The sequence below is a fragment of the Pocillopora verrucosa genome, chromosome 2 (genome assembly GCF_036669915.1).
Source record: "Pocillopora verrucosa isolate sample1 chromosome 2, ASM3666991v2, whole genome shotgun sequence".
Classification (NCBI taxonomy): domain Eukaryota; kingdom Metazoa; phylum Cnidaria; class Anthozoa; order Scleractinia; family Pocilloporidae; genus Pocillopora; species Pocillopora verrucosa.
In genome coordinates this window covers 2046877-2069953 of record NC_089313.1, presented here as the reverse complement: position 1 = coordinate 2069953, position 23077 = coordinate 2046877, and the positions used below count along the sequence as shown (strand labels likewise).

Here is a 23077-nt window from a genome sequence, read left to right as displayed (position 1 = left end):
GACACAGTTATCGCAGAAATATGCATTTCACTCACACATCATCAGTGACCTACAGTTTTCATCCCTTATAAGAGAGTGGGAAACGTGATATTTCATTTGTTGACACAACTGCACTATGTTTGAACGTCACATCGTTCCCAGAGTCCTCTGCGAGAGTATACAGATGATATTCAATTTGATCACGCGAGTGCATTTCTCTTCTTTAGCTTCTGTAGAGGGAGAAAGAGAGAGGAAGCTGGGAACAAGGTATGTGAGTAGTTATTTGCGCGCGAAAAGTTGGACGCTGGGAAACCACCAATCATTGGCCAGAGTTTGATCCTGGAGAAAATCTAGGAGAGACATGACACCATAAAGGGGCTTTATATCTCTAAGGGATCGATCATTATTTATCGCCTGGGGGAGGGGGGGTGGGAATTAGCGGATTTTGGTTATGCCACTGTAAAATCAGGTCGCTTGATCAGAAACTTCTAGCTCGGACGTGCATCATTTCAAATTTGACTGGATTGAAATTCAAACTTTAAACACCCTGCAGGACTCCGAAGGATAGAGAAGTAATGCCTTGAAAAATGATGTTTTGAGCCACTGATCTCCCTGAGCCTCCTTGAAAACCAATTTAAAACTAAGCATACCACAGGTCTTTTAACTTGTTTATCATGACGAGTGTTATTTCTAGGTCAGTGAAGGAATATTTTTCATGGATAATATCCGTAATTAGCATATACCACACAGGTAAAGTGGGCTTTTCGTGTGCGCTGATTGGCTAGTTTGGAAGTGACTAGCAAGTTCTACTCTCCTCTGAGCTGGCGAAGAGACCAAATGACGCGTGGAGAGTTTAATTTTGACCACATTTTGGTGTGTTAACAGAAAAAAAGAAAGATCATTTTTTTCGGTTTTAGTGTGGCATGTTTCAAAACAATTATCCACTTCAGTGTCGGTGATCAATTTTCAATTTTAACGCTTTGGGGATACTGGAAAGAAAAGAAATCACATCGATCACATGTCCATCAAGTGCTGTCAGGTGACAGGTGATGCATTGTGGGATTTGACGCACAACGTGAAGTTTGCCATGTTGTATCATTTCTTTAACTTTTCTTGTAATGTGTTACTAAAACAGCTGAAATTTTGAAAAATGTACAACAACATCGGTTTGCAGACTGCCCGTGGGTCAGGCACGAACGGCTATGTGCAAAGGAACTTGTCTCTTCTTCGTAGTAGGAAGGATAAAATCGAGTACCACACTAATGAGGATCTTGCCAAATTGGAACAAATGAACACGAAAAAACCAAATCAAGAGATCTTGGAGCACGAAAGGAAACGACAGATTGAGCTTAAGTGTATCGAGCTACAAGAAGTAATGGAAGAACAAGGGTGAGTGTTAAGACCGAGCGGAATTCTGCTATTTAACTCGGTTGTATTTTTGTTGACTGCCAAATTGAAGACTGTGCCTGATAGTTTAATTTTAAGCTGCTTACTCCTCTTACCCGGTCGGGTGCCTGTAGTCTTTTATCAGGTTACTGAGTGAAGTGGTTTAAGTATTTATTGTCCGTGGTATCATAGCTGTGAAGTTTGTAATACTACGCGTGTTGTAAAAATATTTGGAAATTAAGAACTCGGGCGAAATTCGCATCTTCTGTAACATAGCAAGTCATGTTAACAGATTTTCTCGAAATTCAAACAAAAATTCAAAGGAAGGTAACCAAATTTGCTCGTACGTCCTAGAAACTTGGTGTCGTAGCAAACAGGAAATGTGATGCAAATTCTGTGGCGTATTTTGGTACTAATTATAGCTGCGACATCTTGGTTTGAACAGTTGGTCAAAGCTTTGCAGATGTCTTCTACTTGCATGATTCATACAGCATGTCACTGAAGAATGACAGCCTCACAGTTATCCTTACCCAAAGGTTTTATGTAGTGCTGTACACAGTGGGTTATTTACACTTGCAAATTTAACAATAAACAATATTTATTACTAATGAATTAAGGGGAAAGTTTTTTAAAGAAACTGCAGTGCTGTGTGAGTAGAAGAGTATAACAACTGAGTTGAGAACATAAATTGGCCACCCTAAAGAGTTTCAAAGCTGACGTTTCAAACACTAGCCCTTCATCAGAGCAAATAAAGGAATTGTGGATTGTGTGTGTGTTTAAAGGCAGAAAATGGAGTTACACTATTGGTAGGGACAGTGTAACAAGAAAAACGAGTGGATTATTTGAATGAAAAGCATTCATTCATACGTTGGGAGTCAATAGTGCAGATTTGAAAGACAAATTTTTGTAATCAAGTTTTGTGGCGACTGATTCTGAGAACACCTTTATGACGTAGAAAGGAACAACAAAGGTACATCTGAACCAGTACTAAGACACTTTAATCTCCCTATTTATTCTAAGCAGCATATAACAGTCTGCAGCTTCTCCTTGTATCTAGACAGTTTGGAAAGCCACAAAGCTTTATAAGAAAAACTTATCTTTCAATTCTACACTCTTAATCCCTATGGTGTCAGCAAACACTCAAATGTGCAAAAGACCTAAGTTGAGTGCCAGTTGATTTTTGTTTCCCATAAACTTAGTTTGATCTGAAGCTAGTTAAGTGTGCCATCTTAAACAAATAAACCATACAACTCTTTGTTCATTTTTTTTTGCATAATGAACGGTCTTCCAATTCACTCCCACAGCTTAAATCCTAATTACCTTATATAACAAATTGGTTGTTAGCAGTTAAATATAAGTTATATAGAAAAAAAATGGAAAAGAAGAGCAGACCCTCTCATATTAATGACTATTTTGTTTTTCTCTGCCTGATTTACAGATATAATGACAGTGAAATAGAAACCAAGGTTGAAGAGTTACGCTGCATTCTCTCTGAACAATCAGGCATTGGGTCCAAGAACAACAAGGAAGGAAAGTCTACGTAAGTGCATACTTGTGTATAACCTCATTACTCCAATTTTTTTCTATTTTCAGCTGGGTCTGCAGTAAGAAATTGCAGTGAATTTCAAATGTAGAATTCTTCCTCTCCTTTATTTTTTTCAGGAACATACATGATGCAACTGGTATAGTTTATTATTATGATATGATTTGATTCAACATGAATTACAGCTTGTTTTTAAAAAGTTGTTTTGTTTTTGTCATTGACTGTGAATATATGAAAATCATATATGGGAACTGCAGATAAATAAGTGAATATGAAAGTGAGCTTGGCAGTTATGAACACTACTGTACTATTGGTGAAGTAGTGTTCATAACTGCGGGTCACTCTGATATTCCTTTTTGTCACTGATTACATGTAAACCTCTTCAGGACCTGGCAAATACAGAGACATTTTGATTCTTTTTTTCATTAGACTGCTAAGCATATATAATTGTTTCTACTTATGTCTACATCCATAAAACTGTCCCCAATAATGAGATAGCACTTATTTTATACCTACCTTCTTGTATGAAGCCACATTTTTGCACCTTATAATTTGAGATCTTTTAGCCTTTTCTTATGGTTTCCTCAATGTCAATATCTTGTTTATAAGAATACCTTTGAATGTACTTTTAATTAATTTACCTGAAACTTTATTTGTCCCTTCTTCCCTTCCTTCACTTTAACTTTCCATTTTCCATCAGGCTCTATTTTTTTCAGAGGCATTTGTTTCTTCATGTCAACTTTTTCTGCTTAATTTTTGGTACTGTATTGTTAGGAGCTTTCAAGTAATGAAGTTCTAATTGATGAATTATTGTTCTATCGTTCTTAAGGTATACTTTTTCATACTCATTCTTTGTTTATGTTTTAGCTTGTAGAAAGGTAAGGTCCATGTGAGCTCTGACATTAATGAATTACAACCATAACCCAAAGGTTGTAAAATGTTCTTGTGAACAAGTTACAGTAAAGTTTACATATTTGCTATGTTCATGTACAAAATATTTTTATCTGAGAATCATTATCATGACAGAGTGTTTGTCAATAGAGGGTTGTAAAAACCTAAACCAACGTAATCACTGCAGCCAGTCAGATGAAAGGAAAATAATTAAGGAGTCTGTGAGAGATGAAAGTTAACTCTTTTACTCCCAAGATCTGATCAGTAATTCTCCTTACCATCTGCCACACAATTTCTATGACGCTAGTTGAGAATTTGCCATTGGATCAACTAATAATCTCCTTATTGATTATTTATTCTCATCACTTGTGTGCTTGATCCATAGTCATATTTTAAGGAGAACTTCTGTCTTGGTCACTATGGGGAGTGAAAAGGTTAAAACAAGTTAATTTTTGGTTGGTTGAAAGGATTGTGCAAGATTTATCGCCAAAACATAGAGCAAAACTAGGCAAAACTGTTGAAATCCTTGATAACTTTTAACACTCAACTGAAAAGTGTATTATTGACATCTGTTTCAGTTTTATATATAAGTATGGTAGTCATGATGCCTAATTTTTTTAGTGTTACAGAAACACATCAGATGGCAGAAGCTAATGAGCAGAAGAATGCTAAACTGAAAGAAGCTCTTGGAATTAAAGAGGATTACAAAGATGGCTCGTCATTTGATCAAGAACTGAAGGCAGCTCAAAGAGCTTCTGAGCAGTCAGCCAAGGCAGCAAAACAAAAAGAGCTGGAGAAGCAAAGAGAGAAGGAGCAAAGTAGAAGGTAAGAATTTAACACAACCTAACAAGCCAAATTGGAGTTCTGAAAATACATGCACACACATTGGGATTGGAACTTGTAAACCACATCAAGTTAGCCTTGGAAGACTAGAAGGAAAAAAAATTGATTGGAAAAAAGGATGTAAATGAGAAAATTCTTGACTCATTAGGGTTTGCATGTTTTTATCCTCACATGTGCAAGTGTTTCTTTTTTGTGCCCCAGTTCAACCTCTCCAGTCAGCATTGTGCAGTGTTGAACTGGGAACTGTTGGGATTTGAGCATTGGGGTTTACAAATCAGTGTTACAGAGAGCATTGAGTGTATAGGTATTTTTTAGTGTGTTTATAAGTCTCTCAAAATCTAAGTCTCTTCTAAAGAATTCCAGTAAGAGTATGCCATTTAGTTTTACTAAAAACACACTTGTTTATTTACTAAATAACAATAATCTAACTCTTAATATCAAACAATCACAAGAGGAAACTTGAAAAGAAAGTTAGTGTGATTTTAAGTTCAGCTGGTTCACTATTTCATCATATGTTCATTTTGAAATGACACCTACCATTTTTCAATATATATATTCTTATTAAAAATTCTGTTATCTGAGAACAATTATAGACTTGTGGTGGCCTAGTAAAGATAAATTTTGAGGCATCATTGTGGTCATTTATAAAAATAAAGTTTGATAAGCCTGGGAAATAGAAAATCATTTGAATCAATAGAAAAATGGTGTATCTCCTTGTAACATTAGTTTACAGGATGATGAGGAACAATTTTTTTTTTATGGCACCATGACCTACTGAATGTTTGGTTCCTTAAAAATTCAAATCAGTTTGTTGCAGTTAAGTTGTTATACAAGGAAACACATAATTATGTCCCATGATACTGCATAGTACCTTAGATCCAGTTTTTGTTGTCTTGTAAATGTTTCTTTTTGCTGTAAATAGTGTTTTATTTTAAATTTTTGTTGAATGTTATCAACCTACAGGAAAATGATTACTTTTGCAACTTACTTGTAACTTGTACTCTGCTTATGTTTTAATCATAATTTTGTTATTATGATGTTTATTCAAGCCAGATAGGTAAGTAAACACAAGATCTGTTCATACATAGACAGCTGTTTTGAGAAAGGTTTGCAGAAAAAAGGACAAAGCGCATGTGATAATCTCTAAAGGTAATCTGGATATCTGGTAATCAATGAATTTCAACAAGCTAAAGAGATAAATAAATTATTCAAATGTCCTATGCATTGTCCTTTCAGTGATGTTTTCTCATGATTTTCCTGAAAACTCTTTACACTACTTTTTGGGGTTGTCATGTGCGCTTTTCTGCTTTTTTTTTTATAAACAACCTTTCCAGAAGCAGCTGGTTTTTGAGTGTGGGTTGGGTTGGGTTGGTTCAGGTGCAGAGGTTTAAGAATGTGGACTGAGACAGCCTGGGCTTCATTGGATGGAGCAGCAGAGAGTTATTGAGCCGCCCTCTAGTAAGAGTGTGTTAAGGAAACCAAACATTCAGTGGTCATGCCTTTTTTACACAATTAGTTGTTAAACACATTAGAGAAGGATTGAGGAAGAACTTTTGTCTACAAACTCAGTCTTAATGATGTTCTTGATTTTCTATTTCCCAACACTGTAGCTAGACTACTTGTATTTGCTCATTTGTTCTCAAGTTTCATTTTGGCTCAGGCAGGTAAGGCCAGTGGTCTTAAGATTTTCTTATGTTATTGCTGCTAAAACCTGTAAGACTTAATCATTATTATTAATTTTATCATAACTATTACTAGTATGATTATTATGAATTATTTTAACAAGAATCATTGTGAATAATTTTATTAGTTTTGCACAAAATGTGAACGACTTGAAGTGAAACACTTGGGAATTTGTCTGTTTTAGTTGCTTCTAATAATCATTCAAACATAAAATAAAACAAATTCTTGTTAGTGTCACACTTAAAAACATGTGGATTTAAAGACCAGTTCAATGATCCCAAAATGTTTGGCAGTACTACAAACATACTCTTTCTGATCTGAAAATTGATAACTTACCCAATTCTGTAAGTTTGCCTTGATTAACTTTGGAATGGCCAGATACCCAGAGGTTTCAAAACAAGCCAGTGACTGCCATAGTTCTGCTGTCTACTCGATAATAGACGTCAGTTACTGTGGTCAAAGTAATTACCCTTTGGCCCTTAACCCTTTAACTCCCAGATCAAATTTGTAATTCTCCTCACTGTCAACCATACAATTCTTATAATGTTAGTTCAGAGAATTTAGTTTTGGATCAACTAATCCCAAATTGATATTTTTCTTATTCTCATCACTTATCAGGTTGATATTACATTGACACTGTAAGGAGAAATTCTGTCTTGGTCACTCATGGGAGTTAAAGGGTTAATGAACTTTTTCCAGTCACTTGCATTTGCAGAATCCGACACCCAGATATCAATTGTGTTATATTAGTTTTACTAATTGTTATCTCTTTATAGAGTAAAGGAGGAATCGCCACCAAAGAAGAAAAAGAGAAAGCGTACTCCTGTGTCTGAGTCTTCAGATGAGAGGAGTTGCTCAGACAGGTATGGTTTGGAACACAAACTTTAAGTTTTAACTTTGTAACTAACAAGATCTGATTGTTAATTCTCCCCTTTAGCTGCTACACACCTCCTTTTAAATTAGTTAGGAGAATTTGGTGTTAGATCAAGATCACAAATTTGACCTGATAAGTTTGAATATTCTCATTATGTGTTACCTTGATATTGTGCAGATATGAAAGGGAGAAGTTACATATTAATCACTTCTGAGAGTTTAAGGGTTAATGTTTTTGTGAGTATGAGGAGGCTATTGGCTGCTGCTGGCCCAGACAAAATCTTTTTATGTTTAGGTAATAAGCTATAGCTTCTTTTTTTCAATGTTTATCTGAGGGTTTTTTCTTTTTTTTTAAGGGTTACAAGCTACAGCAGTAGCTGTTTGGGATTTGACAGTGAATCTTTGGGCAAACGAAATTTAAAAGAGCAGTGTACAAACAAAACATTTTTTATTCCATAACTGAAAAGCTATAATTTACAAATGCATTGATGATGATGGCAGATTCTTCTTAGAGGGAAGATCAGTGGGAAGAAATAGCCTTAGACCTGAATTGGTGTAATTAAGAAATATTAAACATCTAAGGTTGGGAAGGATTATGAAGAAACCTCATATTTTCCTCTTATTAACAGGTTATACTGCGACATGTTTATGCACAACTAATGGTAGTATTTGCAATGTATCTGATGTTGTAAATTTTGAATCATTTTCACTGCATGTATTAACAATGTAAGCAAATTGAGAACCATAGATCTAATATGAAGCAAATCAATTCTGTTGTCCTCACTCTGATACTGAAAGGAAACATGTTCCTTTAGATCTTGGGTCAGAATGAGATGATATTGGGTGTAGGAAACATATACCTTAGATTCTGAAATCAGGGGGCATCTGCTAAATCTCTTTCAAAAAAAGAATTGTAAACTGCTCAATGCAGTCTGACCAAAGTCCCCTGCAAAGTGTTGTATGGCACATTTGATCTTATATTTAGATGTTAATTTCCTGATAAGTAATAAATTATTATTATTATTATAATTATTATTATTATTATTATTATTATCATTATCATTATTATATACATGACTGCATGCCTAGAGCTATTTATGTACACTTCTATACTTAACAATGTCAGGAAATGTGTGCAAAATGAAAGGGAGAAAGCAATTATAATTAAGGGTCAAGCAGAAAAATGATGCTGGCCAGTGGTCTGCAATTTTAGCAATTGTAGAGAAGAAGCCTGGAAAAAATTAAGGTTTTGACAGGATTAGAACCCAGGCCTCCCAGATACTTGATGGGTGCTATTACCAGCTGAGCTACAAAGCAGCATGTCGAGAGGAAGGAAAATTTTTTAGAGAATTCTTCTTCATAATTATAACTAAATATCTTTGAAAGAAATCAGACTTTTGAGAAGCTGTTGATTGGATTGCTACAAGGCTAACAGATTCTTTTGTGCAGTTTAGCCTTATCTTATGGTCTGTTTATAGGAGTCTGGTTTACAGGGTAGTTGCACCCCAAGAAATATGTCATCTCGCATGTTTAAATCTGATTGCTTGCAGGATGTTTACCTAATGAAGAATCAATTGATGAGGTTACTGTTAACACTGGCATTGTTTTTATGTCTTGCAGTTCTGAGAACAAGTCTGAGAGGGAGTCCTCACCAGTCAGACGCAAAAAGAAGAAAAAGCACAAAGAAAGGACACCAGAAGAAAGGTAACTTCACTGCAGACTGGGCTCAGTGCAACAGCACTGCATCTGCAGTGACGTCTGATAACAGACTTTCTTTCATGGAATCAGTAAATTCAACTTGTTATTTGGTAATCATAGTTGTTTTTCAAGCAGGGAATGGGGGGTAAGAATGGGTTCACTGTTAGTCCTTTGTTCAAAAACTGAGACTGGGAAGAATTTCTTAAGGGGAAACTTTTTTTACTGTAGGTAAAGCATTGCAGGTAAGAAAAATGTTAACCATCTGTTGTTGAATTGATGTTGACATTGAATTGCAATTTTTTTCTTTATCTATTTGTATAGATACATGTAAACCACAGGCTGTCTATTAGAGAGAAATGAAAGCTAAAAGGAAAACTAAACAATCTTGCCTTAATTCTAATTATTTTTCTTGTTTTGTTGGCTTTTTTTTTTTCAAAATTTCTCTAGTTCTTCAGAGTCTGAGTCAGACAGTCGAAAATCAAGAAAGAAGAGGAGAGACAAAGATAGAAGGTGCACTTTTGTTTTCTTCACATGTTATGGAATTTTCTTACCATGAATAGTATTTCTCTGGGAAAACGTTTTATTGCTATAGTATAATTTTAGTTGATGTTGATGTACATGTAGTTGTTACTGGTGGTGGGTTCTTTTTGTTTGTTTGTTTTCCACTGGCTTTGATACTCTATTTTTTTATTGCAAGTACATCAGTGACGTTGATTTAGGAATTTATTGTTCTGGTAGATCTGGTGTATTTTTTAAGGGGTGAGCTAATAATTGGCGTTAAACTGTTGTGATTTTTTTGTTTGTTTGTTGAGTATGTTATTTGCAGTCCAAAATACAATAAATATTCTCAAGTGTCCTTCGTAACATCTACGTCACAAGGTGAAAAAACTGTAGCATAAATGTTATAATGATCATAAAAATGTATTTAAAATATAGAATGAGTAAAAAAAAATGTTAGATAATAAAAATATGATTTCAGGATCGAAACTCTAGTAACCGTCTCTGTGGTGTTATTTGTGACGTGTTCTGGTGATTTTCTGTTCTTAGCGATGATGGTCGCAAACGTTCCCGTAAAGCTGAGAGCCCAGATAAAAACCGCAAGTCTCGAAAGAAAGACAAGGAAGAAAAAGCAGCCAAGCAAAAGGAGAGACACGTCAGTTCAGAGGATGAAAAGCCACGAAGAAGACAAAGAAAAGATTCAGAAAGGTAACATGGTGTTAAAACATCAGTATGCAAGTTCTCCATACTGTTCTCTGTACATTTTCTATGGTATTTGTAAGGAGAATTTGTCTAACATTCAAGAGCTTCTTGAGTTCGAAATCATTTCCGTTATTCTCATGAACTTACTGCTTGCTTCAGTGGAAACACTGTTGGGAGAAATTAGATGTTTGTCACTCTTAGGGTTAAAGAGTTAATCTGTGCCGTGTTACTCTGCCGTTTATGGTTGAGCAGCCCTGGATGATAACTGCGAACGGTGAACTAAAGTAAAAGGACTCTAGATCTCTTTTAAGGTGGTGGTTCTTACGCATGCGAAATTCTGTTAGTTTTGACAGTCAATTTTAGTTTGGTTTTTGCAACCTACGTTGACACGGGCGTGGTTTTGTCGAATGCACTGGATTTGCATTATTTAAATTCTGTTCAGTTTTCCCTACTCTTACCTGAGCCTCACCGCTTTAAGAAATATATAATATATTTACATTGTTTTTTGCCACTTAACAGTAGTTCAGAGAGTGAAAGCCCTCCAAGGCGTGACAAGAGGAAGCAACAGAGAAAGGATAAAACAAAAAGAAATGACCATCGTAGTCCATCAACGGACAAAGAAAATGTCCCAAGACTCCAACGCAATAGATCCCCGTCTCCAGATAATTCCTCCCCTGAAAAAGTTAAATCTCGTCGACAGCAACATCTTGACAAGTCTGATACGAGAAGAGAAAGGAAAATGCGAGATGAACATGAAAATCGACAAAATGAAGAACGTGTGAGACAAGAACGTGACCGCGAGGAACGTGACGATCGTGCGCGTTACGATCGATCACGTGCAGAACGGGATCACTCACCCGATGATCGCGTGCGCGGGGAGCGTGTAAGGCTACGTCGTAGTGGAAATGGAGATCGACAATCTCCAGAGAAAGATCGGTCATTGTCTGAGAATGGTGTTCGTGAAAGGCAGCAGCGTCGTGTTGATCGGTCGAGCTCTGCAGAAAAATCATCTGAGGTAAGAAAGAAGAGAAAGCAGCGGGACGCACGAAGCTCTTCTGAAGAACGGTCGGAAGGACGACGTGAACCTGATGAAGAAAGGCCTGAAACAAGGCGTCGAAAGTCGAGTCCCATCCCTGAGCAGTCAAGAATCACAACCAGGAAGGAAGATTCTCGTGAGAGAGAAGAAAACCGTCGACCACAACAGAGGGAAAACTTTAACTCCAGAAATGGCGACAGCAAGGCGAGTGGCCGAATGCGACGTGATATTACTCCCGAGGACAGAAACCGGCGACGTAGTTCATCAAGAGAAGATAGAAGGAATCGAAAAAAACAGTCGCCTTCTCCTGACGATAGGCAGCGCGTAGAAGGTATACGAAGAAGCCGCAACCAAGAGCGCTCTGAGAGTCCTCCGAAAGAGACCCGACGGAGGACCAGACAGTCTGCATCGCCATCTCCTGATGCAAGGAGGCAAAGAGGAAGGTTACCCAGCGAGTCTCCTCCTCCTCCACCAAAAGTGGCTGCTAGCAAGAAAAAAGAAGTACCAAGTGATAGCCAAAAGAAAGTGAAACGAACGACAAAGAGTAAGGCCCAAGAGAAACGGTCCAGTTCAGAAGAGAGTTCTTCTAGTAGTTCGTCCGAATCTGCGTCAGAGTCCGAGGACGGATCATCGCATAGCAGCCGTGTGTCACCTGTGCTGACCAAGCACAAGTCATCGCCTGATACAAGTGAACAAAGAACTCAAAAGAAGAGGCCTTCTCCGTCACCTCGCCGTGCTAGTCCCAGTCCTTCACCCGTGAAACAATCCAGGCGGTCTTCAGATAAAGCTGCACCTCCAAGACGACGAAAACCTAGTAGAACCCCAAGCCCACCGCCTGCGCGTCGAAGGTCCCCAGCGAGTCCACCCCCAGCACGTAGGGTATCTCGAAGCCCACCCCCAGTACGTAGAAGGTCGTCCCCGAGCCCGCCCCCTGTAAGGAGAAGGCTGTCTCCAAGTCCTCTTCGTTCTAAGCCTATGAGACGAAACCGAAGTAGAAGTAGATCGGAAGAAAGATCAAGAAGAGATCGATCAGTGAGCCCCAAATCTGCGAGGAGGCGTAGTCAAAGCCCAAAGCATTCGCCTTCCCCTGCTTTACAACCTCGGCGGCGGCGTCCTTCTAGAAGTGTAACTCCCCCAAGACCCACCAGAAAGCCCAGTTCGTCACCTCCTCGAAGTCAACCTGCACGAGGCTCCAATCAGCGCCGAAGAAGAAGCGTCAGTCGCAGTCCTCGGCGTTCCCCACCTACCCAGTTCCGCAGGCGTCGACCTTCTAGAAGCCTGAGCCCACCAAAACCCAAAAGAAGCCCAAGCCCTATCAGAAGGCGCAGGTCAAGAAGCCCGGCTCCTGCTGGAGGCTCTTATCGGCGTCAAAGTAGAAGCCCTTCGAGAAGCCCAAGTCGTGGTCCAAGGCGCTCTCCGCCCAAGCAAACGCGGAAGCGTAGACAGTCCAGAAGTGTAACCCCGCCAAGAAATCGACCGGCGCCAAAAAAATCTCCTGCTCGAGATAGTCCTGTTCAAAGGCGCAGCCGAACTCCTAGTGCGTCGCCTGTTCGTAGAAAGGACAAAGTGACGGAACACGAGTCATCTCCTGTTCAGGCAAGAGGTCGAGATACACGTGAATCGGCGGAGAGGAGTAGCCAGGAACCTCCGCGTAAAAGGTACAAGTGATGTATTAAAAATTATGACTGATGAAATACCTTTAACACGATAGTTTGCTTAAATTTACGTTAAGTTCAAGCCGTCAGTTATACCTGTTTGATCAACTCGACAATTGCGCCAGGTTAAAGGAACTGGCGCTTTGGAAGAAGCAACTGTTTTCCTCGCTGCCATCCAGAACGAAAGGTGGAAACACGAATATTTCGGCTTTTTCAAATGTGAAAGACTTATTGTCTTCATTAACGACGTCATACAACACAAAATTAGCTCTACTGATTGGGTGCTTAAATGGAGGTTCGGAAAAATTACGCACCTACGCGGGGACGTTGGGTCTATGTCGCAAAATCGTGACGTTGGGGGGGGGGTGGACCTTTTTGTTTATGTTTGCATCTTACTTTTGATGTTTGAAAGGACTAGTAGTGACGTCTAGAAATTTGCAAACGTTGCTGTTTGGTCTTGTCACGCGACGGTTCTTCTCTCTTGTTTCCGTGACAAGACGAAACAACGGCTGCGAATTACATTGAAATTAGCTTCTCCTTGAACGAGGTCGTCTTTATTGAAACTGTTTTTCTTGGCATTTTAGAGTGGCTCAAGAGAAAAACCAGAAGATTGAGGTGGCGAAGTCAAGTAAAACGAAAAACGCAGAAAGCCGATCCCGGAAGAAAAGCAGTAGCGAAAGTGGAAGCGAAAGTAGCTCAGAAAGCCAGAGTAGTGACAGTGAAAGTAGTGAAGACAGTAGTAGTGGATCGAGCAGCAGTGACGAGGAGTCAGGGTCCAACAGCAGTAGTTCCTCTGACGTTAAGCAAAGGCGATAAGCGGTGGTTTCGTTCAAAGGGGTTGAACATGCAGCTTATGTTAACCAATAGACAGGTGGCACATAGAGTATGCACAGTTGTAATTAAGGCAGTTTTTTTGCCGTTGACTGTTTCTCTCTCAGATAGTTTTTTATCCTACGTGTGGATTCGTTACTTTCGTAGACAAAGTTGCCGGGAAATTTGACCGAGCTGACCCCACCTTTTACGGAGAACCTTGTGCTGTTCTCTGATTGGACAATTTGGAATTCCGAACGAAGCTTTACTTGTTCGGCTCTCTGTTAGTGAATTTACTTTTAAACAGTTGGTAGTTACCTCGAACTTTGCGATGTTTACTAGGATTAAGTCTGAGTTTTACTTTGGGAATATCGCAACATTGATAATTTACTAGCTTCCCCTGTTTTTTTCCTTGTTTTGAAATGAATGTCAGCAGACATCCCCAGAGAACAGACCCTTAGTTGAGAAACTTACCAAAATGGGTTGTAACAGTACTTTGATGTGAACTAGAGTCTTTCCTGAGACAACTAGAATACTGGTAAAAAGCAGATTTCGACTTCATCAAAAGGAATTGAAACGAAAGCTTAAGCTTTTACACGATTTTTTTTACTGTATATGGAATATCCGAGAGCCACTCCTGTTAGAAAATCCGTACTCTTAGAATCATAGCGAAATAAACAGTGTTTTTCACTTGTCTTGTGTCAGCATATCTGTTTTTACTTGCATGTATCCCGTTCTCTATCTGAAAGTACGTCTTAAAGCGTGAAATTGAGTATCGTATGGGTCAACTCCTTCCCAGTGACAGAAAGGAACTCACCGACCAGACAATTTATGCAATAAGGTGACACGAGTGGATTTTTTTTAACCTTTCAGACACCGTTGTCTTGGCTCGCAGCAGGACAAATTTTTGTGATGCGTGAGATCTGACAGATGTTTTAATCCACATGCAAAGATTTGAAGGAGAACGTCAATCAAGGAAATTTGAACTGCGAATCTTTTAGGCAGAAGCTTGCATAAATGTTTACATTTTAAGCAACAATCAAATGGTAAAGATGGAAAATTCGTACTTCGGGATGTTGCATGACAATCAGTACTCAGGGTACTGAATTAGTTCCAGCCGTATCTCTAGATCCAAGTACTGTTTAATTTGTAAATCCATGTGATTGACACTTTGCGGTCAACAAATATTTAGCTGTTTTTCAGTGCGCCCACGTTTGACAAATTATCAATTTAGCGAAGGGAAATGTGCAGATTTTCGAGAAAACAAATTTTGTCAGCCTTGTGCATCCGGGCTTTTTGCCCTAAATCTCTCATTTGTGTGGTTTAACTGAGTTTAAGGTCTTTGCTAAGAGCAAATAGAGTGAATAAGGGAGCATGCTGTTGTCTTCTTAGAGGTGGAAGTGGTAGAGAAATAAATTGTCAACGAAGATGGTCAGATGTATCATAGGTCTTGTTTAACACCCCCGCCCACTCCCCTTCAGCTTAGTAACCTGGTACTCTCAATGAATAGCGGCCATCGCGATATGCGCGTTGTAAATCCTTCTAGTTTTTGTCATTGATTCGTTAAAGCTGTGGATTCATCAAGTTTTTCTAAAGAAAATGTTGACTGCGCTGGGTCACATCCAGCTGCTGCGCTTTGTCGGCCCAGCTGTTGTTGTTTTTGGTGTTGCACCGTATTACTTAATAACTTGGCTTGCATGGCGACTCGCTTCACTGCCTCTGTCTAGGCGCGTCTTCGAACGAGGAGATGAGATTATGTACGACTCGTATCAATCGCTTATCTGCTTCTTCTTTGAGACCTTAACGGGAGCTGAGGTGAGGCAATATTTTGAATGTTGTTAGGAGATATTTCAAGTGAACGCGGAGTCTCGACACCACGTGGGTTGGTGCACCGTAAGGTATATTCCGAGAGTGTGAAAACATCTAATTCCTGATTATTTCTATCGCTGCTTGAATCCTTTTCTCCATCCCTCTGTAGTTTTTTCATTCTGCCGTGAACATGAGTGACTCCTTCAGTGGTATGAAATGCTTGAAGGGTTCACGAGGGCGTTAAGGTTGTGGAGGAGAAAGAGTGCATACATGTCCACCATTGTACACTTTCCATCTTTTCATAATTGTAGGAATACTTTCTATAGCTATAGCAAACCTTTGGAGCGAATGGGGAATGTGGCTGATTCCCGAAATGAGGGACAGCAAGTTAGCTGAAACACTCACATGTCTTTCAAGAGTATGAATGGGGTGATTCCTGATGAATCCCATGGCTACTCAGAACTTTCCCTGCCCTGCCCTGCCCTGCCCTGCCCTGTTTTTCCTCCCTCTCCCAAGTGGCTTCATTTTAAATTGAACATGAGACTCTTTTACGCAGGTCTAATAAAGAGGCAGAGGGGTGGGTAAGGGCATGTCAGGTGTAGGAACTGCATGAAGCCTGAATTCTCACTTTGGAAACTTTTCATTGTTGTATGAATACTTTTACTATTAAGATGGATGCATTGGAGAGGGATGAACATGAGTGAGGAAACTTGCAGAATGATGTAGACAAGTTGTAGAGAAGAGATTGGGACATGTTTGATTGGGACATGTAACATTATTGTCGTTGTTTCTTTGTGTTTAACTGCTGATAAGAATTTGCCAACATTTCAATCATCTTGAATTTCCAGGATGATTCCAGTCCTCTTTATTTCCATCTACTATGTTTTTTTTTAACTTTATCTTTACCTTTATATAATTTCCAAAAGAAAACATCTGTGCAAGACAATGTCAAATGAAATCTCCTTTTTTCCACCTCAAGTTTTGACACATTTTGCATTTACTCATGTACCTTGGTAAATATCCTGTGTGGTTTTTTTAAGGTCAAATTGAATTGATGCATAGCCACTTTTTGCAATCTATGGGTAGTTGGGCTGAAATTATCTAGATATGTTGTGATCTACATCCCCTTTTTCTGGAAAGCTGAATTATACACTTATCTTCTACATTCAATATTTTCCAACCTCCATCATTAATAATATTGCCTGCCATTTTACTTAATTTGTAGGTTATCCTTTATGGTGATCAAATTCCATGGAATAAACAGGAAAATGTGATTGTGATATGTAACCATCAAAGTTCAGGTACCAATTGTTTAAAGAGACAACTCTACACATAAACCCCAGGATCAGGTCTTACACTCTTTTTTCTCTATATTTATTTACTAAATCCTTTCATGTGGTTGTCATGTTTTTAACCAAAGTTCCAAATCTCCAAATAAGCAAGTTACAGTTCCTAAGATTAGAGTGTTCTTGGTGACCAAATGCAATTTGACTTAAAGTTATCCAATCCTTGGGATAGAAAATTGTCTATCTGAAGGCAAAACAAAACAAAACAAAAATATATGACCTAGCCCATAAAACTTGCATTTCCATTGCCTCACCTGATCATGGTGTTACCCTTTATACCTTAACATCAATATGCAAGTTCTCTTTACTGTTCTCTATACATTTACTATGGTTCTTACAAGAAGAATTTGTTTAACAATCAAGGGCATCTTTAGTTTACAATTATTTCCTTCATTCTCACAACCTTGAAGTTTGAGTAAGAAGTTATACCACTGGGAGAAATTAGACATGTGTTTCACTCTTAGAGTTTAACGGATTCAAGTACTTTCTTTCAAAAAAATTACAGCCTATTGAATATTTTCTAATATCATTAGCTTCCCACTCTTTTAAGGTAGTTATTCTATATCTTTGAAGAGAATTTGCATTTTCACCATTTAAAAGAAAACTCTGATAATTTTGGATCTTATATTTACGTAATTTATCTTTTTAATGTTTGTAAAACATTGTTTTTATACAGTGGACTGGATAATCACTGATTTCCTTGCTGTCAGGCAAGGTTCTTTGGGAAGACTTCGCTACATTCTGAAGAACGGGTTGAAATATTTCCCTTTATATGGTTTCTACTTTGCTCAGGTAACTGTTTGAATCTCTGAAGTGATTAACATGTAACTTCTCCCTGTGATACCATTACATCATCCAGCAAACAGGTAATGAGAATACTCAGACTTATCAGGTAGATGCTGTTATCTTGATCCAATACCAAATACTCATAACTAATTTACAAGGAAATGTGTAGCAACTAGAGCAGAGAATTAACAATTAGATCGTGGGAGTTAAGGAGGTACCTGTTAAACTTTGTTGTTTTGTTTTGTTTTTTTGTTCTTTTTATTCTTTTTGTTTTGTTTTGTTTTTTTTTTTCAATTGAGGTGGGCATACATACACAAACCATGCTGTCTTATAACTTGATTACAATACTATTTACAGCATTCATGTATATATGTTAAACGCAGTGGGGCAAAAGACCAAGATTACATTGCCAGGTAGGTTGTGCTTACATATTAAGTAGAATGTCACAACAAGGTTAGCAAATTGATGTAAGATTATTGGCACATGGTAGTTTTTTTAAAAATATTTTTTATCCTATGCACACTAAATTAGGCCAAAGCCCCTGTTGTAACACTGTACACCCAAACATCAGTATACATATTGATGTGTGATTCAGGGGTGATTAGAGGAATGTAATGGTAGTCTCTCCCAGGAGCAAAAGGGTTCAACTTTAAAAAGTGAGCATTACAGTTAAGCTTTTCATTTGGAAATCTTTTTTTTCCTTCATGCAAAGCAACATGCCCCTCTAAGGGGGTCTCTAGCAGGTAATGCCAGAAAAATATGAAATTTTAAACTCTCTTAGATGTGATTTCCAGCTAGCCATCTGGGGCATATTTGGAAACTTTTTATAGCCAGACCTGGATGTTAGAATCATTTCACAAAGTAGCTGGCATGAAATGGTCTGACAACTGGAAGCTTTCTACCACCAACAGGCTTCTAACCACAACCCTGTTAACCCTGTCAACCTTTTATCTTAAGGAAACTTACAGAGATGAAGGCTCGAAATCTACCTGTGAGTATGTTATGTGCTGATAAAAATAGTTTTTGAAAGATTATTTTTATGTTAAAAAAATTTTACTGTAACAGTTATCATAATTAGTAACATGTAGTGGTTCCTGTTTTTGCAACTTGAGAAATCTAACTGCTGATCTTTGCAAGTAACCAGTATTTGATTGTGATAACATTTTTTCTTTTTTAATTTGTGATTTGATATTAATAATGTAAGGTTATATTTTGTTGTAGATGTGGTTAGTCATTTTTCCAGAAGGCACACGATATAATGTAAATAATAAAGCAGTGATTGAAAAAAGTCAAGCATTTGCAACTGAACAAGGTAACTGTCAGGAAATACTTAGGTAATTCATGAGTTTATGATGGTGTACATGATACCTTCCCTTAGATAATTTTCCCAGGTGACATGTTTTATACCCTGGGTGTATTATGCCTGGAGGTGCTATGAGTGACCAAGACAGAATTTCTCCTTACAATATCAATACAATATCAACCAAACAAGTGATAAGAATAATGAAGAAATGTAAAATGGTTTCAGTGTTTACATAGCCTGATGTAAACACGTGGGAGGTTGGGAGAACATGAGATAAGCATAGGAAACCACGATGCAAAGCAGAGTGGTTTCCAGCTTATCGAGTGTTCTCCCAACCTCCCAAGTGTTTACATCAGGCTATGTAAACACGGAAACCATTTTACATTTCTTTTATCAAATAACTAATGAAAGAGGAACGAAAACCGTGTTTACATACACTCATGTAAAATGGTTTTATGGCCAATCAGAGCACACGTACTATTTGAATTATTTTATAAAGAAAAATATCAATCAGGAGATTATTAGTTGATCCAATACCAAATACAGACAGTAAGGAGAATTACTTATTTTCGAGATCTTTGGAGTGAAAGGGTGAATAAAATGCACAGACCAACAAGTTAAATATAAAACTTACGGTAATTACTGGTAGCTGTACAAACAGGCATCTGTTGTTACTTGTTGTGCACTTAGGGTTTATGCAGAATGCCAGCCCATGCCCAAATGGGACAATCAAATATTTTGATTATCAACTCTGATAATTGTCATGAGGTGAACAATAAGCCTAAAACATTTTTGTGCTTTTTTAATATTACCATTGGTTAGCATGTGCTTGTGATCAATTGTATTTCCTAGGTTACATTTGACCACATTTAACACTGTATTTTGTCAAAGTTTATCACACAATCAACTTCTATCTACCATAATCGTCACTTTAATGTGCTCTTATTCTCAGGACTCCCAGTCTTAACTCAGGTACTTACCCCAAGAACAAAGGCTACTGAGGTTGGTAACCTGTGACCTGCATCAGTGTCACAATATAAAACTACACCTACAAAAAAAGCAAATATGTACAAAGTCAATGCTTTGATGATTTTGAAAGTTTTTTTTGGAACAGGTATTTCAATGTGATATCATTTTGTTTTCTTCAAGGCCAGCTTCGAGGTTTTGTCTTCTGACTATTTGGATGCTGTTTATGACTTCACTATCACCTATAGCATGGCAAACGAGAATCATTTTCCTCGCAGACCAGCTCCAACTATGTCTGGTATGTGCTGCATAGCTGTATAGCCCACTGGTAACTTCTTTGAGTTCCACCCTTGAAGCCTAGCATGTTATGATATGGAATTATTAGTGTTAGACAGTTGGTGAATTCTCTTATAAATGCCTAATACCATAAAAAGGTTAGCCTTAAATGGAATCTGTGTTTTCTCCTTAATTAGTTTTCCTTATTTCAAAAGGACAACAAGTCCTTTTGAGTTCCTTTTTTGAAGCCTGCTATGATATCAAATTATTTGTGTTAATCATTTAGTGAATTATCTGATAAATGTCCATTATCATAACAGGGTTGGCCCTAAAATGTGTTTTCTCCTTTAGATTTCCTTATTTCAAAAGGACAACAAGTCCATGTATACTGCCGAAGGCATGAAGCTAGAGATCTTCCCAAGGTTTGTTTGCAATATGTTCATATATCATGGTTCATTCAGTTGATTTTATTTAAAATGGCTTTGTAAAAGATATCACTGTTTTCTCTGATGTTGCATTCTCAATTACAAGCAGAGTCCATACAGAAATGAAATATCAAATCCTGCATTTGGATGTCTCTGTGGTAAGAGTTAATTTTAAAACTGTTGTCTTGCAGGATAGTGAAGGAAGAAAATCCTGGATCCACCAAACCTTTGCAGAGAAAGACAGGTAAGCTTTTAATGATTTTCATGTTGTTATTTTCTAATGATGAGAAAAGAGAGCAGTTTGAGGAGAATGTTGAAATATAGTTTTAAAAAAAAATTGATGAAATGATCTATACTCGAAAGACAGCAATCTAAGTCATTGCAGAGAAAGCAATCTGAAGAGAGTCAGGTTTTGAAAGGGTTCAAAACCCATGATTCCCATATACTACTTTGGTGCTACTACCAACTGATTTTAATATTTAATTATTAGCAAGAGGACTAGCATCTAATTTCTCCATACAATATCACCCCTGAATCACACATTAAGGTCATGAGAATAAAGGAAATGATCACCAACTAAAGATGCTTTTGACTGGTAAACAAATTCTCCTTTTCAGCACCTGAGGAAATGTATAAAGAACAGTATGGAGAATATGTATACTGATCTTGGGGTGTTAAGGGTTAACTCGTAGGAGTGAGTATCGATACCATCTAATTTCTCCTTACATTATCACACCAGAGTCAAACATTTAAAGTCATGAGAAAAAAGGAAAAGATCACCAACCAAACAAGCTCTTGATTGTTAAATAAATTCTCATTATCAACACCTTTGGAAATATATAGAAATCAGCATGGAGATTGTGCATACTGATGCTAGGGTGAGTGGAAACAAGCAAACTTCCTGAGTGGTGGGAAGAGATCAAGGCATGGTTGTTTTTTATTTTGCTCCTGATTGGTTGAGGGAATAGTGTGAGTTTTGGGAACAATTACAAAGCAAAGTAATGTAAAACCTGGGCCATCTAAGATCATTTCACCACTGGATTGCAAATTGCTCCAAGCAATGCATTTTGGGGTATGATATGTTTTTAGAGGTGGTAGGTTGAATAATTTCAATTAATTGAATGTAGCGTTCACTTGTAATGTGTGTGTGTTTTTTGTTTTTGCTTTTGTCTTTCCAGAATTTTGAATAAATTTTACCAAGAAGATGGAAAAATGCCTGGGGTTCCACGGAGGAGGAGGTTACCATGGACAAGAACTTTCCCATATTTTGTGTTTTGGATGGCAACACTTTTGCCATTTGTAATGACAAAATGGGGGCGATCAGCTTACTGGAAGATGTGGCTTGTCACAAGCTTTGGATCAGTATCTTATATGATGTTCTTGTTTGGGAAAGTTCAGCGGTGAAATATGAAGACAACACATGTTTGCACATTGAGAAAACCTGATGCGAGTGTCCGGGTTTCATCAGCCATGTTGCAAGTGCTAGTCTCCAAAATCTGTTTTTACAGGGTTCATACAGTCCTGGGAAAACCTGGAAATTCTTGGACTTCTGTGAAAGAGTTTTCAAAGACCTGAAAGTCTTCTAAAAAGATTATCAGTCCTGGAAAGACCTAAAATGTAGAATTTGGTATTAAATCAAGATGGTTGATATTTAACATGTACATTTTTCTTTATTCCCATCAGCTGTCATCTTGATATTGCATGGAGAAATTTAGTCAATCTTGAGAATTTAAGGGTTAATGGAATCTCTGGAGCCCTGGAAAAAACATTGTCAGCCTTGGAAAATTGTTTCTGAAAATAGGTAGATAGCTTGTTTTCAGGGTGGATATTTCCATTTGACCCCATCCTATCACAGCATGCTGACCCAGCCGCCTTGCAGTTCTCTTTGTTTTGAAGCCAGTGAACCTTTCACCAGTCAGGGCAGAAAGTTTAAATCATCAGTGAAGTCAACGGGCAGAATCTTTCGAAGCATTTTATGTTTGATGAAGTATTCTACTGTTTTTTGACTTACATTAAGTTGCAAAACATCTCAATTCCAAATGCAATTCTGTAAATGTACCAATAGATGTTAGAAGTTTCACTATCAAATACCATTTTCCCCTTCCTCTCTTAAAAATTCCAAGTGCAAAAAAACTGTATTTGAATTAGAAGTTTATTAACAATCCAAGAAAGTGATATATGTTCAAAATGCGTATACAACTTTTTAACTGCTAAATTTATGTATATGCATGTAACAATAATTATTTTAAAAACAAATGATTGCACTGTACATAACATGCAGTTATCAGCAAAAAAACAGTAGTATTAACAAGTTAACAACAATGAGAATGATGGGAACTATGCCTAAGTTCTTAAAGTATGGTGCAATGATTGCTATTGTACATGTGCTGGGTATAAGTGTAGAGTTCCTTAAGTTTTCACCTGTTGTGTGTCTCCTGTAGAGTGCCTTGGAATGCGTTTGAATTGAGTGTTGTAAAAACAAAACTAAAGTAATAAAAAAGCAAATATGAACAAAAGTGAAAAATTAACAAGAAGCAGATCACAACTCGAAGTAAAAAAGAAGTAAATG

The 23077-nt window shown here is 37.6% G+C and overlaps 2 protein-coding genes across 4 annotated transcripts; both read left to right on the top strand.

Moving 5' to 3' along the window:
- The first annotated feature begins 1046 nt into the window (after positions 1 to 1046).
- LOC131772154 (serine/arginine repetitive matrix protein 2-like) lies at positions 1047 to 14295 on the top strand. 2 transcript variants are annotated; one of them, XM_059088057.2, is made up of 9 exons: positions 1047 to 1368; positions 2804 to 2905; positions 4421 to 4624; positions 7102 to 7188; positions 8819 to 8902; positions 9344 to 9406; positions 9944 to 10102; positions 10619 to 12790; positions 13372 to 14295. In XM_059088057.2, exons 1-9 carry the CDS (start codon positions 1130 to 1132, stop codon positions 13601 to 13603), a joined length of 3342 nt encoding a protein of 1113 aa, XP_058944040.2. In that variant the 5' UTR covers positions 1047 to 1129; the 3' UTR covers positions 13604 to 14295. The 2 variants fall into 2 exon arrangements, with proteins under 2 accessions (XP_058944040.2, XP_058944039.2); XM_059088056.2 differs by having other exon boundaries at positions 10616 to 12790.
- An 804-nt stretch (positions 14296 to 15099) lies between these two features.
- Positions 15100 to 22726, top strand: LOC131772156 (1-acyl-sn-glycerol-3-phosphate acyltransferase epsilon-like). Of its 2 annotated transcripts, XR_009339236.2 has the most exons (12): positions 15100 to 15412; positions 16632 to 16707; positions 17429 to 17544; positions 17896 to 17951; positions 18496 to 18529; positions 18760 to 18850; positions 19794 to 19843; positions 19991 to 20105; positions 20435 to 20505; positions 20700 to 20752; positions 21248 to 21386; positions 21687 to 21825. XR_009339236.2 is itself a non-coding variant. In XM_059088058.2 (11 exons), the coding sequence occupies exons 1-11, from the start codon at positions 15197 to 15199 to the stop codon at positions 21910 to 21912; spliced, it is 1104 nt and encodes a 367-aa protein (XP_058944041.1). In that variant the 5' UTR covers positions 15100 to 15196; the 3' UTR covers positions 21913 to 22726. The 2 variants fall into 2 exon arrangements, 1 of the variants encoding a protein (XP_058944041.1); XM_059088058.2 differs by lacking the exon at positions 21248 to 21386 and having other exon boundaries at positions 21687 to 22726.
- The last annotated feature ends 351 nt before the right edge of the window (positions 22727 to 23077 follow it).

What these genes read in the sequence shown, in the direction of transcription:
- LOC131772156 (XM_059088058.2), top strand. Translation starts at nt 15,197, where the DNA reads ATGTTGACTGCGCTGGGTCACATCCAGCTGCTGCGCTTTGTCGGCCCA. An exon ending in TGAAGGCTCGAAATCTACCT is followed by an intron (nt 18,530 to 18,759) that starts GTGAGTATGTTA and finishes ATTTTGTTGTAG; the next exon opens with ATGTGGTTAGTCATTTTTCC. An exon ending in CAAGAACAAAGGCTACTGAG is followed by an intron (nt 19,844 to 19,990) that starts GTTGGTAACCTG and finishes GTTTTCTTCAAG; the next exon opens with GCCAGCTTCGAGGTTTTGTC.
- LOC131772154 (XM_059088056.2), top strand. Translation starts at nt 1,130, where the DNA reads ATGTACAACAACATCGGTTTGCAGACTGCCCGTGGGTCAGGCACGAAC. An exon ending in AACAAGGAAGGAAAGTCTAC is followed by an intron (nt 2,906 to 4,420) that starts GTAAGTGCATAC and finishes TAATTTTTTTAG; the next exon opens with TGTTACAGAAACACATCAGA. An exon ending in CAGGAACCTCCGCGTAAAAG is followed by an intron (nt 12,791 to 13,371) that starts GTACAAGTGATG and finishes TTGGCATTTTAG; the next exon opens with AGTGGCTCAAGAGAAAAACC.